Source organism: Pristiophorus japonicus, chromosome 16 (genome assembly GCF_044704955.1).
Source record: "Pristiophorus japonicus isolate sPriJap1 chromosome 16, sPriJap1.hap1, whole genome shotgun sequence".
NCBI classification, from domain to species: Eukaryota; Metazoa; Chordata; class Chondrichthyes; family Pristiophoridae; genus Pristiophorus; species Pristiophorus japonicus.
The window spans coordinates 7381686-7395696 of record NC_091992.1 but is presented as its reverse complement, the minus strand read 5'-3'; the positions used below and the strand labels follow the sequence as shown (position 1 = coordinate 7395696).

Sequence of the window (14011 nt, the reverse complement as noted above, 5' to 3'; positions counted from 1 at the left end):
TCACCAGCCTTTAAATGGAAAACCCGTGCATGTGCGGAAATTTAAGGGGCTGTGCACCCATAAAAAAAAATTAGAGCAAGTATTGCCAGCAACCTGTGTAGATTTAGCTGTAGAAATTAGTGACGCATTTTGTACATAGATTGCTGTAAAAAGTGAAATTTTAGAAGAAATGTGCTAATTTATAACTTACCCATCTGCTGCAACATTTTACTGAAGACAAAGTGTTCATGTATGCCAATGTAACAGTTTTGTTTTGTATATGGTTTGAGAAAACTACAGTATTATGATTTTAATCCTAAAATTGAATTTGAGTACGCATTTCAAAACTGAGTGGTACTTTTTGCTTTGGGTTTAACTGATGATCTTCTTTGTTGTCTAGAAACATTCCGAGCGTTGGCAGTGGTATGGACCAGGATTACATTCAGACTTGCACGCCACAAACGCACACCCCATTCGGAGTGACGAACAGTGCTCCTCCCAGTAATAGTGGTGCCGGTGTCCTTCCATCACCCGCCACTCCGCGGATCTCGGCACCAACTCCAAGGACACCAAGAACCCCACGCACTCCTCGCGGATGCGGGGGTCCAGCCAGCGTTCAGGGCTCTGTGAAATACGAGAATTCCGATTTATATTCACCTGCCTCCACGCCTTCGACGTGTCGCCCGCTGAATTCGGTCGAACCTGCAACGGTGCAATCCATTCCCGAGGCGCACAGTCTTTACGTGAACCTAATCCTATCTGATTCCATCATGAATCTCTTTAAAGACTGCAGCTTTGACAGCTGCTGCATCTGTGTTTGTAACATGAACATCAAAGGAGCTGATGTCGGATTGTACATCCCAGACCCTACCAAAGAATCACAGAACCCATGCACGTGTGGATTCAGTGCCGTCATGAACCGAAAGTTTGGAAACAACTCCGGGCTCTTTTTGGAAGATGAAGTGGATATCATCGGGCGAAACACAGACTGCAGCAGCGACGCTGAAAAACGACTAGAGGACCTCAGGAATGTTTCTCTTGAACAGGGAGAAGGAGGCCCTAAGGAGCCCGAGAAAGTGCCTGATGAGTTAATATTGCTACTTCAGGACCAGTGCACTAACCCCTTCTCCCCGTTGAGATCAGTGGACCCTTCGGTAGTGGCAAAGTTGCGAACAGTGGGACCGCCAGTACGTGTGGAGGATAGGGACTACTACAGGGAATGTTACACTGCTTTGGAGCAGGGATATCAGTTCATGGACAATATGTCCGGAGGGAAGCTTGATGAAGCACTCGTGAAAAGCTCTTGTTTACATCTCTGGTCAAGAAGAAATGGTGAGTTACTCAAATATGATGGGCCAGGAATGGAGCTCCGCAGTTATCCAGAAATGGGCTAATTTTGTTTTTAACTAGCAATTGCGATGGATTTACTTTCCTGTAAAGGTGGATAATTTTACAGTAATTGCTCCTCTTTCCCAGTTCTTTTCTTTTTAAGTTCCTGTATTTAAAAAAAAAAACCCTAAAGCCATGCATTAAATAGTCCTCAATAAATAGCAAGTTTGAATGTTTGCTAGCGGATTTTAATGGTGACTTATCTACAAAAGTGCTCCAGTTTAAAAAAAAAAATCAAAATATTTAAAATTAATCCACATTTCTTTTTCCTTTTCTTGAGCATGTTGTTGAAACAGTGAGAATTAATGTCAGGCAAGCTAATGGGGAATTTTGAGGAAAAACTTTGAAGGAAGCTGGATTAATATCAGAGAGGCTGATTTAGTATTTTCAATAGTGCCAGCTTTGTACCTGTGTCTGAAATGTAGCTTCATCTCATTATCAGACTCCTGAGTTCCATAAGCCTACTTTCCCCGATGTCTTCAACATTTGACTTGTGTGACAGATCATTGCTCTGTAAAAGAATAATAAAATTCTATTTCTTTTACTCGGCGTCCCCTGCCCCCCCCACCCCCCCCCCCTAAAGCCAGTTCTAAAATGATTCATGTGGTTTTAACATTTACTGAAGTTGGGCAACAGTTCACGGAGCTATTTTAAGTCTTCCTACTAGAAATAATAAATGATGTAGTGGGACTCATTCTAGCAGATGGGTGGTTAAGCAAGTGATAATTTGCACGCTTCTACTCTAGCACTCTAAAACAGTGTCGATTCTTGGACTGCTCATGGATCGAAGGAAGCAGTTGTCTCCTTTTTTAGCTTACTTGCACTGATGCTAAAACAAACTCTCTAATGAGGCAACTCAAACATCAGGAGTAACTTTTTAATATTTTTGTATTATATTTTAGGGTTAATAAACACTTCAATTTACCTGGTCATTTCCCCATCCCCTCTCTCCTCCTGCCCCGCTCCAAGTGGCTCTGTTATATTTTTTAATCTTCATTTTACTGTTTTATCTAACCTAATATATTTTCTTGCGTCTTAAACTTTTCAAAAAGTATATAATTTGAATCCTATTTGTGCATGTTTTCCCCTCCACCTATTTTGGAAGTAGGAACAACTTTTCAAAAGCACTTTTAGTTGGTACCATGGTTGGAATGTTTTATATAATTTATAATGTCTGTTATCAACTTTTGACCTCACTTTTCTGTTGTCCAGAACTGTCCTGTATGTTGGATTGCAGTAGTTTTAACATATGGAGCAAATGATAAGGAATGAAAAGAAACAACTTGGATGCATATAAACACAGTTCACATCCTCAGGACGTTCTAAAACACTTCACAGCCAATGAATTACTTGTCAAGTGTAGACACTTCTGTATGCAAACGTAGCAGTTAATTTTGCATCCAGAAAAGTCTCTCAAACAGCAGAGAGTTAAACAACCAGGTGGTGGTCAAGGGATTGAATATGGCCAGGACACTTCAAAATGTTCAGCCAAAAGTGCTTTTTAAAAAAAAATAAAATAAATCCTTCCCCTGTTATGCCCCTCTCTCCAGTTTGTTAGAAGAAACTGATTTATGCCTCTGGTGATTTACTGTTTCAGAATGGGGTGACTCCCTCTGTCACACTCTCTGATGGCAACTGCAGGATCAATCTGAATGTCTGCATGGTGAAGCGTTTCTGCAGCCTGTTTGTTCCCAGATGTCAGCTAATAATCATTTCCTAACAACACCTAGCTGACTAAACAGCTGCAACTTTATATTGCATAAAATACTTTACTGTTCATTTCATACCTGAATTTTTTTGTTTATGATTGCACACAGCATTTTGAATGTGACGGGAGCCTAGAAATGACCATTAGGGATATTAGCTAATGAATGCTTAACATGGCTACATGGCATTCATCTCTTAATTGGAACGTTGACCCATATTAAAATGAACCGGTTAATGCCTCCATTAAAATAGCAGACAAGCATGTCGTAAGAGTATGTTTCGTGATTGTCTATTACTAACCACAGTAGTTTCTAGGCTAAAATGAAACTTGGAAGAAATAGTCATGCTGAAATTTTGAGTGTAAGTCATCTATTTATGAACTCTTGTTTGATCATCTAACCGTAAACTTTCGTATTTATTCTTCTTTCTCCAGCTGTGGACGTCAGTATGCTGTGTTCACAAGATCTTCTGCGCCTGCTTCTCTCACTTCAGCCTGTTCTGCAGGATGCCATTCAGAAGAAACGAGCGGTCAGGTCATGGGAGAGCATCCAGCATGTGCAAGGGCCTCTCACTTGGCAACAGTTCCACAAATTGGCTGGTCGGGGGACTTATGGTAAAAACCTTTCACTCACTACCTTTTTGGATGTAAAGCAGCAATAGAATATATACAATAGATGAATACAGATTATAGGAAAGAACACTATTGATATAGGAACAGTGTTGTAAACAATGTTAATCATCTGCTTCTTCCATGGTTGTCTGAATCTAACTGACGTCCTGATTGTCTGGATAATCTAAGATGGTTTAAACATTTTTTCCCCCAACTGAGAAGGAAGTGTTACAACTGCAGGAAAAGTGTTGGTAATTTTCATTGTTTTCAATCAGTGTATTCTATTTTCGTCCAGTGTTGTAATGTGAAAGTGAAAAAATGTTTGGTACAGGTACCTGCCAAAAGAGTATGGTGTTAATGAATTGAGTTTTCTGATGGCCTGATCAGCTTTTCACATGCACTGTTGGGGAGGAATTTACAGTTTTTGGCATAGGACAGGTTCAGTTTGAACCAATAGTGGAATCCACTGACCACTGATAACTTGTAAAGAGTATTGAGAAGATTAAATCAGATTCTAACTTCTTTCTTTGTGCATGCGTGCCTGTGCCATTGTCTTTTGAAATGCAAGAATAAAGCTACATCTGACATAATAAACTACATGGCATATTTAACGGACCAAAACAGTACAAAATTCTACTTTTGATACTATATGTTGAAGACTGTCCTACACTTATTGTAGTTAGGAAGCAATGGTGAATGACAATCAAATTCTGTTGTAGTCCTGGAATAGTTTGGCAACTACATGAGCAATCTAAATTGCTGAAGTTTGTGATTGGGATTTGCAGTTTTTAGTCTTCACTTTCTCACCTTTCTGTTCCTTGCTTTGGTGTCTCTTTTCTGCTTGTTTATCATTTGTACCAAATTCGGGTTGTTGGTAACTTAATTTTCCTCAGTTTAAAAAAAAAACGCGGACCGTGGGAAAGGTGGCTGGTGGGTTCAATTCTATTGAAATTGTCACCTGTCTGGTAACATCGGCTGTGCCAAAAGAAAATTCGGGAGGGCTAACGGGTGGAGAGTCGGGGCGTTCAGTTCAGTTGAGACATTTATTCTGTTTGCCGGGGAGCTTTGTGACAAATGTATTTCACTTGAATTTAAAGTTTTGTATTGGTGGGGTGGGGGAGATGGGTGAGGAAAAATAGTTATTGGATTTTTTTCAGTTTAACGTGAACATTGAAAAGCATATGATTCATAACTAGGAAACTTTAAATATGCTATGTATTCCATGATCGAGAAAAACCACATAACCCACAAGGGCCAAAGCAATGAGCTGTTTATGAAGGAATTACTCAAGAATGTTGAACTCTAACCTACTGGGCACAGTTTTGTCTCTTCCTTTATTTGTTGTTTTGTAGATGTTCACCTAGAAACCTCCATAATATCTTAGGATTTAAAATTTACAGTACCTCTGATCATTAATTATGATTAACGCATGGTTAAGTCATTCCTTAGTAGATTCCTCTAAAATTAAAGGTGAATTGCAGACAGCTAGCAACTGAAGTTTAATGTTAGAAACATAGAAAAACATAGAAAATAGGTGCAGAAGTAGGCCCTTCGAGCCTGCACTGCCATTCAATGAGTTCATGGCTGAACATGCAACTTCAGTACCCCATTCCTGCTTTCTCACCATACCCCTTGATCCCCCTAGTAGTAAGGACTACATCTAACTCCTTTTTGAATATATTTAGTGAATTGGCCTCAACAACTTTCTGTGGTAGAGAATTCCACAGGTTCACCTCTCTCTGGGTGAAGAAGTTTCTCCTCATCTCGGTCCTAAATGGCTTACCCCTTATCCTTAGACTGTGACCCCTGGTTCTGGACTTCCCCAACATTGGGAACATTCTTCCTGCATTTAACCTGTCTAAACCCGTCAGAATTTTAAACGTTTCTATGAGATCCCCTCTCATTCTTCTGAACTCGTGAATACAAGCCCAGTTGATCCAGTCTTTCTTGATATGTCAGTCCCGCCATCCCTGGAATCAGTCTGGTGAACCTTCGCTGCACTCTCTCATTAGCAAGAATGTCCTTCCTCAAGTTAGGAGACCAAAACTGTACACAATACTCCAGGTGTGGCCTCACCATGGCCCTGTACAACTATAGTAACACCTCCCTGCCCCTGTACTCAAATCCCCTCGCTATGAAAGCTAACATGCCATTTGCTTTCTTAAACGCCTGCTGTACCTGCATGCCAACCTTCAGTGACTGATGTACCATGACACCCAGGTCTCGTTGCACCTCCCCTTTTCCTAATCTGTCACCATTCAGATAATAGTCTGTCTCTCTGTTTTTACCATCAAAGTGGATAACCTCATATTTATCCACATTATACTTCATCTGCCATGCATTTGCCCACTCACCAAACCTATCCAAGTCACTCTGCAGCCTCATAGCATCCTCCTCGCAGCTCACACTGCCACCCAACTTCGTGTCTACCGCAAATTTGGAGATATGACATTTAATCCCCTCGTCTAAATCATTAATGTACAATGTAAACAGCTGAGGCCCCAGCACAGAACCTTGCGGTACCCCACTAGTCACTGCCTGCCATTCTGAAAAGTACCCATTTACTCCTACTCTTTGCTTCCTGTCTGACGACCAGTTCTCAATCCACGTCAGCACACTACCCCCAATCCCATGTGCTTTAACTTTGCACATTAATCTCTTGTGTGGGACCTTGTCGAAAGCCTTCTGAAAGTCCAAATACACCACATCAACTGGTTCTCCCTTGTCCACTCTACTGGAAACATCCTCAAAAAAATGTTGGAGACATTTATTTTGAGGTGGTACAGTGAGCATAATGGTGAAAATTCAATTCTATTGAGTCTCCAGCAATGTCAACGGTTAGAGCTTCATTTATATAGAGTTGTTATCATTTCCCGTTGCTTTTTCCTTCTCCACCCAAAGACTGGAAGAAGAGAAAATAAATGCTATAGCCCATTTGTTGGACAACATGATTTTTGAATGTCCATGGTAACAGGATGATTAATCTCCGACTAATATTTCATTACAGTGCATAAGCACCTGTTCACAGAACGGGTGATAACCAGGCATAATATTTGACGTCAGGCTAGCAAAAATAAATAATTGCACATGAACCAAGCAAATGGAGAGTTAGAAGAAAATTAAAGATATCACTGAGCCCCCTAATCCCCTTCCTATTTCCATCTGTAGCTGAAGTACGTACATTAAAATTGTACTTATTAAGATACAACACTCCAGTCAAATAGTATTGGTATTCCTCTATATTGGATAGACCCCTATTTAATCAGAATCCTTCAATTTAAACAGAGGAGCGATATGTTGTGTTAGAGCTGAGATGACATATGAAGGTTTGGTCTATATCAGCTAGTTGATACCTGTTAAAACAGGGGTGTAGCTTGGTATTAAACTACTCATTATTGTGCTTTATATCTTTTAACTGCTGTCTCATTAACATTACGAGTGCTGTAAATGCTGATTGACTATGGAACAAATGCTCTACTGTTGAGCTGGAGTCATGTGTTTTCAAAATAGAAAATCTCCATAACTAGCAGTTCAACATTACTCCCACCACCTTTACTGTAACTCCAGGTTGAAGCTATCTAACTGCAAAGAAATTACTTCCAGTATGTTTTACTTTGGAAGCGGGCGAGGGGGGAACAAACTTGCTACCTTCAACAGCTACTTGCATTTTTATACTGCCTTTAACATAGAAAAACATCCTGAATTGTTTCACAGAAGGGTAATTGGACAAAAAATAAATGCAGAGCCAAAGATAGAGATAAAAAAGGGGTGACTAAAATCTTGGTCAGAGGTGGCTTTTAAGGAAGGTCTTGAAGGAAGAGAGGGAGGTACAAAAGCAGTGGGGTTTAGGATGGATCTCTAGTGTTGGGCCTGAAAGCATAGCTGCCAATGGTGAGGTGAAGGGAGGGGGATACATAAGGCTAGATTTGGAGGAATGTGGAGTTCTTGGGTGGGGGAGGTAGGGCTGAAGTAGTTGGAGACAGAGGGATCAAGGCACCGATGATGGTTTAAACACATGGATGAGAATTTTACGTTGGGGGACAGGAAGCCAATAGGTCAACGAGGGTGATAGATGAGTGGGACAGTGTAGGATATGATGTGGGCAGCAGAGTTTTGGCTGAGCTGAAATTTAGGGAGGGTGGAGGATATGGGGCCGACCCTGAACAACATTGGAATTGTCGAGTCTGGAATTGACAAAGGCGTGGATAAGGGTTTCAGGAGCAGGGACGGAGATGGGTGATGTTGTGGAGGTCAGAAGATGAGCTCGTGGTCAAGTAGGGTGGCAAGATTGTGAACAGTCTGGTTCAACCTGAGACGGTGTCTGGGAAAGGGGATGGAAACGGTGGCAGGGAAATGGAGTCAGTGGCAGGGGCTGGAAACAGTGGCTTTGGCCTTCTCAATGTTTAACTGGATGAAATTGCAGCTCGTCTAAAACTGGACATCAGATGCGCAGTCTGACACTACAGAGGCAGTGGAGGGATCGAGTTGAATGGTGGCGAGGTTATTACCATACATGTGGAAGCTGACCCCATGTCTTCAGATGATTTCACCAAGGGGCAGCATGTAGATGAGGAAGAGGAGGAGACAGAAAAGATCTTTGGGAGACTCCAGAGGAAATGTTGCAGGTCAGCAAGAGAATCCATTGCTAGTGATGCTTTGGCTACAATAAGATGGGTAAAGGCAGATCTGAGCGAGGGCACTCTCACTGAGTAAGACAGCGGAGGAGAGGCATTGGAGGAAGTGTGGTCGACTGTGTCAAAGGGTGTAGAGAGGCCGAGAAGGATGAGAATGGAATAGTGCAGTATAGTTACAGTCACCGAGCATATCATTTATAGCTTAGGTTAGGGTTGTTTCAGTGCTGTGGCATGGGCAGTGAAATTCAAACATGACGTTGCAGGAAAGGTGGCAACAAGTTCAGGGAGAGGAAGGGGAGGTAGTTTTTGCGAGGTAAGAGTGCGTGAGTATGTTTCTTTTTGAAGAGGTGATGAGATGATGGTTTTGAAAGGGAGGGGAACAGTACCCGAGGCCATTTACAATATCAGCGAGAAGTTGGGTATCATAGAAATTATCATCAAAATTTACAGCACGGAAGGAGGCCATTTCGGCCCATCGTGTCCGTGCCGGCCGACAAAGAGCTATCCAACCTAATCCCACTTTCCAGCTCTTGGTCCGTAGCCCTGTAGGTTTCGGCACTTTAAATGCACATCCAAGTACTTTTTAAATGTGGTGAGGGTTTCTGCCTCTGCCACCCTTTCAGGCAGTGAGTTCCAGACCCCCACCACCCTCTGGGTAAAGACATTTCCCCTCAAAACCCATCTTAACCTCCTATCAATTGCTTTAAATCTATGCTCCCTGGTTGTTGACCCTTCGGCTAAGGGAAATAGGTCCTTCCTAGTCAGCAGTTTAATGGGAATGGGGTTGAGGGAGCAGAATGAGCTTGGACAAGCCACGAGGGGAGATGAGAAAGAAACTGAGTTCAGGAGCTAGGGAAGGGAGAATCCTTGGGGTAAGTTTGGTCTGGTCCAGCTTTTATAATGCGAATAATATTCTGGCGGTGATTGTGCTATCTGACCAGTGCTGATGAAGCTTAGGGTTTAAATAAGAGTTTTGCTTTGACTATAGAAGTTGCTTGTTTGGTCAAAACTATTTTTCTTACTGAAAGTACTAGAATGTAAAAGTTGTGCGTTTCCCAAAAATGCAAACCTTCATCTTTGTTTTTTGGGACAATGCTGAGCTTTGAGTATTCCTTCCTTTTATGATTAATGAGCGATTGTCATTTAACCCATGTTCCAACTATCATGGAATAACAACTACTAATGCTTTCTATAGAGAAATAACTTGTGTTTATATAGTACTTTATCGTGTCCTCCGAATGCTCCAAAGCACTTTACAGCCAGTGAATTGCTTTTTGAAATGGAGTCACTTGCTGAGCAGGCAGCTAGTTTGTGCACAACAAGGTCCCACAAACAACAATGAAATAATGCCCAGCTAATTTTTTTTTGGGGGGGGGGAATTATAGATGCCATGGGAACCAGCTGAACTCACCTGCTCCTCCTTTGAGTAATGCATAGAATCGTAGAATTTTACAGCAAGGAGGAGGCCATTTCGTCCCAAAGTGTCCACGCTGGCCGACCATGAACTATCCAGCCTAATCCCACTTTCCAGCTTTTAGTCCGTAGCATGGGATTTTTTTTTTTTTTTTACGGCCACCCTAGAGGTCCGACGGGGCCTTGGTTTAACGTCCTATCTGAAAGACAGCACCTCCAACAATGCATGTCTTCCTCAGTATTGCATTTCAGTGCCAGCCTAGATTATGAGCTCAAGTCTCTGGAGTGGGATTTGAAGCCATAACCTTCTGACTCTGACAAGAGTGTTGCCACTGAGCTAAACTGGCACTAAACTCATTTTATGCTCATCCTGCAGAAATATTAATAGAACAATAATCTTAGCGCATTTCCTTTTTTTTCGGATTACAATATTGTCAAAACATCAAGTATTTCACATTGAGGTACTTTTGGAGTAGAGTGACTTATGTAGGCAAACTGTTTTATACCAACAACGGGTCTGGAACAACAATGAGATAAGTGAACCAGTTGATCTTTTGCTGGTACTGTTTGAAAGTACCCCTTGCTCTCTGGTCAAGTGGTGTTAAAGATTCCATGGCACTAAGCCAAGCTCCTACATATTTGAATAATGTCTCATTCAAAGGCCAGCAATAGAGCATTCTTCAGCACTATCGTGGAGTTGCATTGACATAGTGGGCATTAACAGTAGTGCTTGTGTGGAGGAATAACATCAATATGGACTGGTTGAGCCAAAAAGCCTGTTTCCATGTTGTAATTCTATGCCTAGATCATACACTCAATGTGGGACTCAAACTAAAGATCAAGCTGGTGCAATAACTTCAAACTCTGGTTATAAAGGTGCAGCTGTACTGTCAACATTATCAGTACTCAATTTTATGGGCTTAATTTTCCCCAATGCTGTTTTTTTTTGGCGTATTTTTTGGGGGGCCCGACTACGCCAAAAAAAAGTAGCAAGTTTCCCCATTTTAACTTGTGAATGTGGCCTGGCGCACATTGTCCTTAAGCTCTGTGGGTGGGACCTAAGATGTGTGAAAAAAAGATCGGGTTGCCAGGGTAACAAGGGGGACACTGCGGGCTGAGGCTAGAAAGTGAAGCATACAACACATTCTGGCCCGCTCACAGCAACCTGCACAAGCACCTCGCACGTTGCAGCTGATTAAGGCCGCAGCTTACCAACATGAAAATATTAAAGTCTTCGTGCCAAAAGTCTATCCTGTAAATTGAATTGTAAAGGCCTCTCTCTCCCTCCCCCCTCCCCCACCGGTGCCGCTCCTAGCCCAGGCCGAAAGGGTGGACAGACCAGACCAAAAGCCCCAAATTAAAGTGAATTCAATTCATTAGAGATTAAAGACCAAAAGGAGATTGTTACAGTAATGGAGTTGTACTACAGAACCCGTAAATAAGAGGTTATAATTATTCACTCTCTCTGCCGCTGTTGACTGGCCGTGGAACTGGATCTTCTGCACTGATTCTCTTACATGGGCTGATTTTATTAACTGCCCAGAAGGTTTTTCAGAGCGGTCACATACACCATCTTAAGAAAAATTGTAGTTGGCCAAACTTGCATAAATAGCCAGAATTGGCGCGGGTGGCAGATTTCGATCCTAATGAGGTACAAAAAATCGGATCTTAGTGAATTACGTTGGCGCAGAAAGTTTGGGGAAACTTGGAGATTTTAATTTACTCCAAAAAAACTGGTGCAGATAATTGGGGAAAATTGAGCCCATAGAGAGAAGATTTGGAGCAAAGCAGAAGAGCCTAATGTATTGGATATTTTGGGCAAGCAGGCCTTGACTAATGAGCTCTTTCCTCACACAGGTACAGACGAGTCTCCGGAGCCACTGCCTATCCCAACGTTTATGCTGGGTTATGAATGCGATTTTCTGGTGTTATCTCCATTTGCGTTGCCGTACTGGGAGAAGCTTCTCCTGGAGCCATATGGATCACAAAGGGATATTGGCTATGTGGTGGTGTGTCCGGAAAACGAGGCGCTTTTAAATGGAGCGAGGAGTTTCTTTCGCGATCTCAGTGCAGTCTACGAGGTATGTCGTCCTGCTGGAGTGATTTATGCGAATATATCTCAAAATGTTCAAAACTAAATTCCCTTTTTCACATTGTCAACTGGTAAAATGATGGTTTGATGTACAGACCTCAATGCAGAATTATTGATTTTTAAAAAAAAATTATTGTTTGAAATGTAGTCCTGCAGACTTGGGCAGCACCGGCCCATCTCAAAATTGCTTCCTGATGGCATCATGAAAGTCGGGACCAAAACAGCCTTGAAAATTGCAGAGCAGCCGGTAAATGACTGGTTCTCTCAGCACTGTGTGAACGCTGGCAGCGAAGCATTTTCCAAGCTGAAACTTTACGCTCAAGTGTGCAGACATGATTTGGGTAAGTACTTGTGACGGGAGTAAAGGTAACATTATGATACCACTCCAGGATAATTCAAAAACGAGCTAATATCTTGATCACTGTATTGGCTGAGGTTTCTATTGGTTGATTTTTATCTTTGAATAGAACAAAATATTGAAGATCACAGGATATTCACTGGTATAGCTGGTCATTAATATATTTACATATTATGTTTTGAAGCTTTCTTGTCTTACTGCTCCTGCTTTTCTTCATTTGTGGAATGAGAATCTAATAGGTGCAGAATCCTAGCCTCTATGATGGACCATTGCTCTTTCAGTCGGATTGTACAAGCACTTTCCTCTCTGCAAATATGATATATTACCTGAAACCTTTAGTAGGCACAGTTGGCAGTGCCTGCACACCATTATGCAACTTTGTACAAAAAGGCGGCTTTAGGATGCTTTGTTTTACTCTGCCATTTACTTGCATGTGCAGCTTATTTAGTCTCGGGTTGTACAAACATCAGATATATGGGAATGGAAACCTAAAATGCTGGCAATGCATAACACATTTATCGGTACCTGCAAAAAGAATTAACATTTCAGGTTGAAAGCCTTTATCAAAAGGTCTCGTCCTTTCAGATGCTGGCTGACTGGCTGTGTATTTCCAGCATTTTTTGTCTTTGTCCTCGAAAAAGAGTTCCATTGATAAATGTCTGAGAGCTTAGAAGTTCACGTTAATGTATTTTAATATATTTTGTGACTAGCTTACAACTAATCTCAACTTTAAAACAAAAAATAACTTGTTTCTTCTCGTTTCAGGCCCATATCTTGCTGGTCAAACGTTGGACAGCTCTTTGCTGTCGCAGCCTAATCCCGTTTCCTCTCCCAGCCGCTCCGCAACTTCTCAGACTCCAGTACAAGTTCCTGCTGGGACTTCATCTGCTGCATCCTCCACCTCTACTCCTGTACCAGCCAGTACTTTAGCAAACACTGCCATAACCTCCACAGTCGCCAGTACTCCTTCATCGAGCGTGGCCTCGGCGCCTGTAAACTTGGCCAGTGTATCATCTGCAGTCAAACCGTCTTCCTCCTTTCCTCCATTTGTACATTTGAACAACTCCTCTAGCGCTGTGACCACGCCGGGTTCAGCTTCCCAGAGTGGACAGCAAGTCCAACAGAATTCCGGGACATCTGGCGACTCTGCAGCCAGTGCAACAGGGCAACAGCACCAGGAGCCTCCAGAGAGGTGAGGCGGGGGGGGTTTTGTATGATGGTAAAAATGTCCACCTACACAATGACAATCCATTTCACATGCAAATGTTGGGGATGATGGTACCTGTACTTTACTAAAGCCTAGTTACCTCACTCGTCATTATTATTTCTGGATGCAAATCAGATAATAAGAAACTATTATTTGTTGCAACAACTTGGGTCATTATGTGCAGTCCTTGTTGTGCTAGGGTGTGTCCTAATTTGATTCTTGTACTTTATTTGCACTGTAGCACCATGGAACGGGATAAGATTGGGGTCCCGACGGAGGGGGAATCTCATGCCATCACTTACCCGCCGTCCATCGTTGTGTACATTGTGGATCCTTTTACGTACAATACAGAGGACGAAAGGTCATCATCTTCAAATGTTTGGACTCTCGGCCTGTTGCGCTGCTATCTAGAGATGATCCATTTCTTACCACAGAACATCAGGAGTGCAATATCCGTACAGGTGAGTGCAGTTCTTTTGAATGTAGGCTAGAGGTGATCCAAAATTCGGCTGCTCGTGTCCTAACTCGCACCGGCCCTGCTCGCTGACCTACATTGACTTCCAGTTAAGCAATGCCTTGATTTCAAAAATCTCAGCCTTATTTTCAAATCCCCCATGGCCTC

At 42.2% G+C, this 14011-nt stretch overlaps 1 protein-coding gene across 1 annotated transcript in view; it reads left to right on the top strand.

Moving 5' to 3' along the window:
- The window catches only part of med13a (mediator complex subunit 13a), a 129892-nt gene that overhangs the window by 89458 nt on the left and 26423 nt on the right, over positions 1-14011 (top strand). The window contains exons 17-22 of the mRNA XM_070858001.1: positions 380-1311; positions 3509-3688; positions 11590-11813; positions 11973-12165; positions 12948-13374; positions 13631-13850. Of these exons, the coding sequence (XP_070714102.1) occupies positions 380-1311; positions 3509-3688; positions 11590-11813; positions 11973-12165; positions 12948-13374; positions 13631-13850 (2176 nt within the window). The remainder of the gene's footprint in view (positions 1-379; positions 1312-3508; positions 3689-11589; positions 11814-11972; positions 12166-12947; positions 13375-13630; positions 13851-14011) is intronic.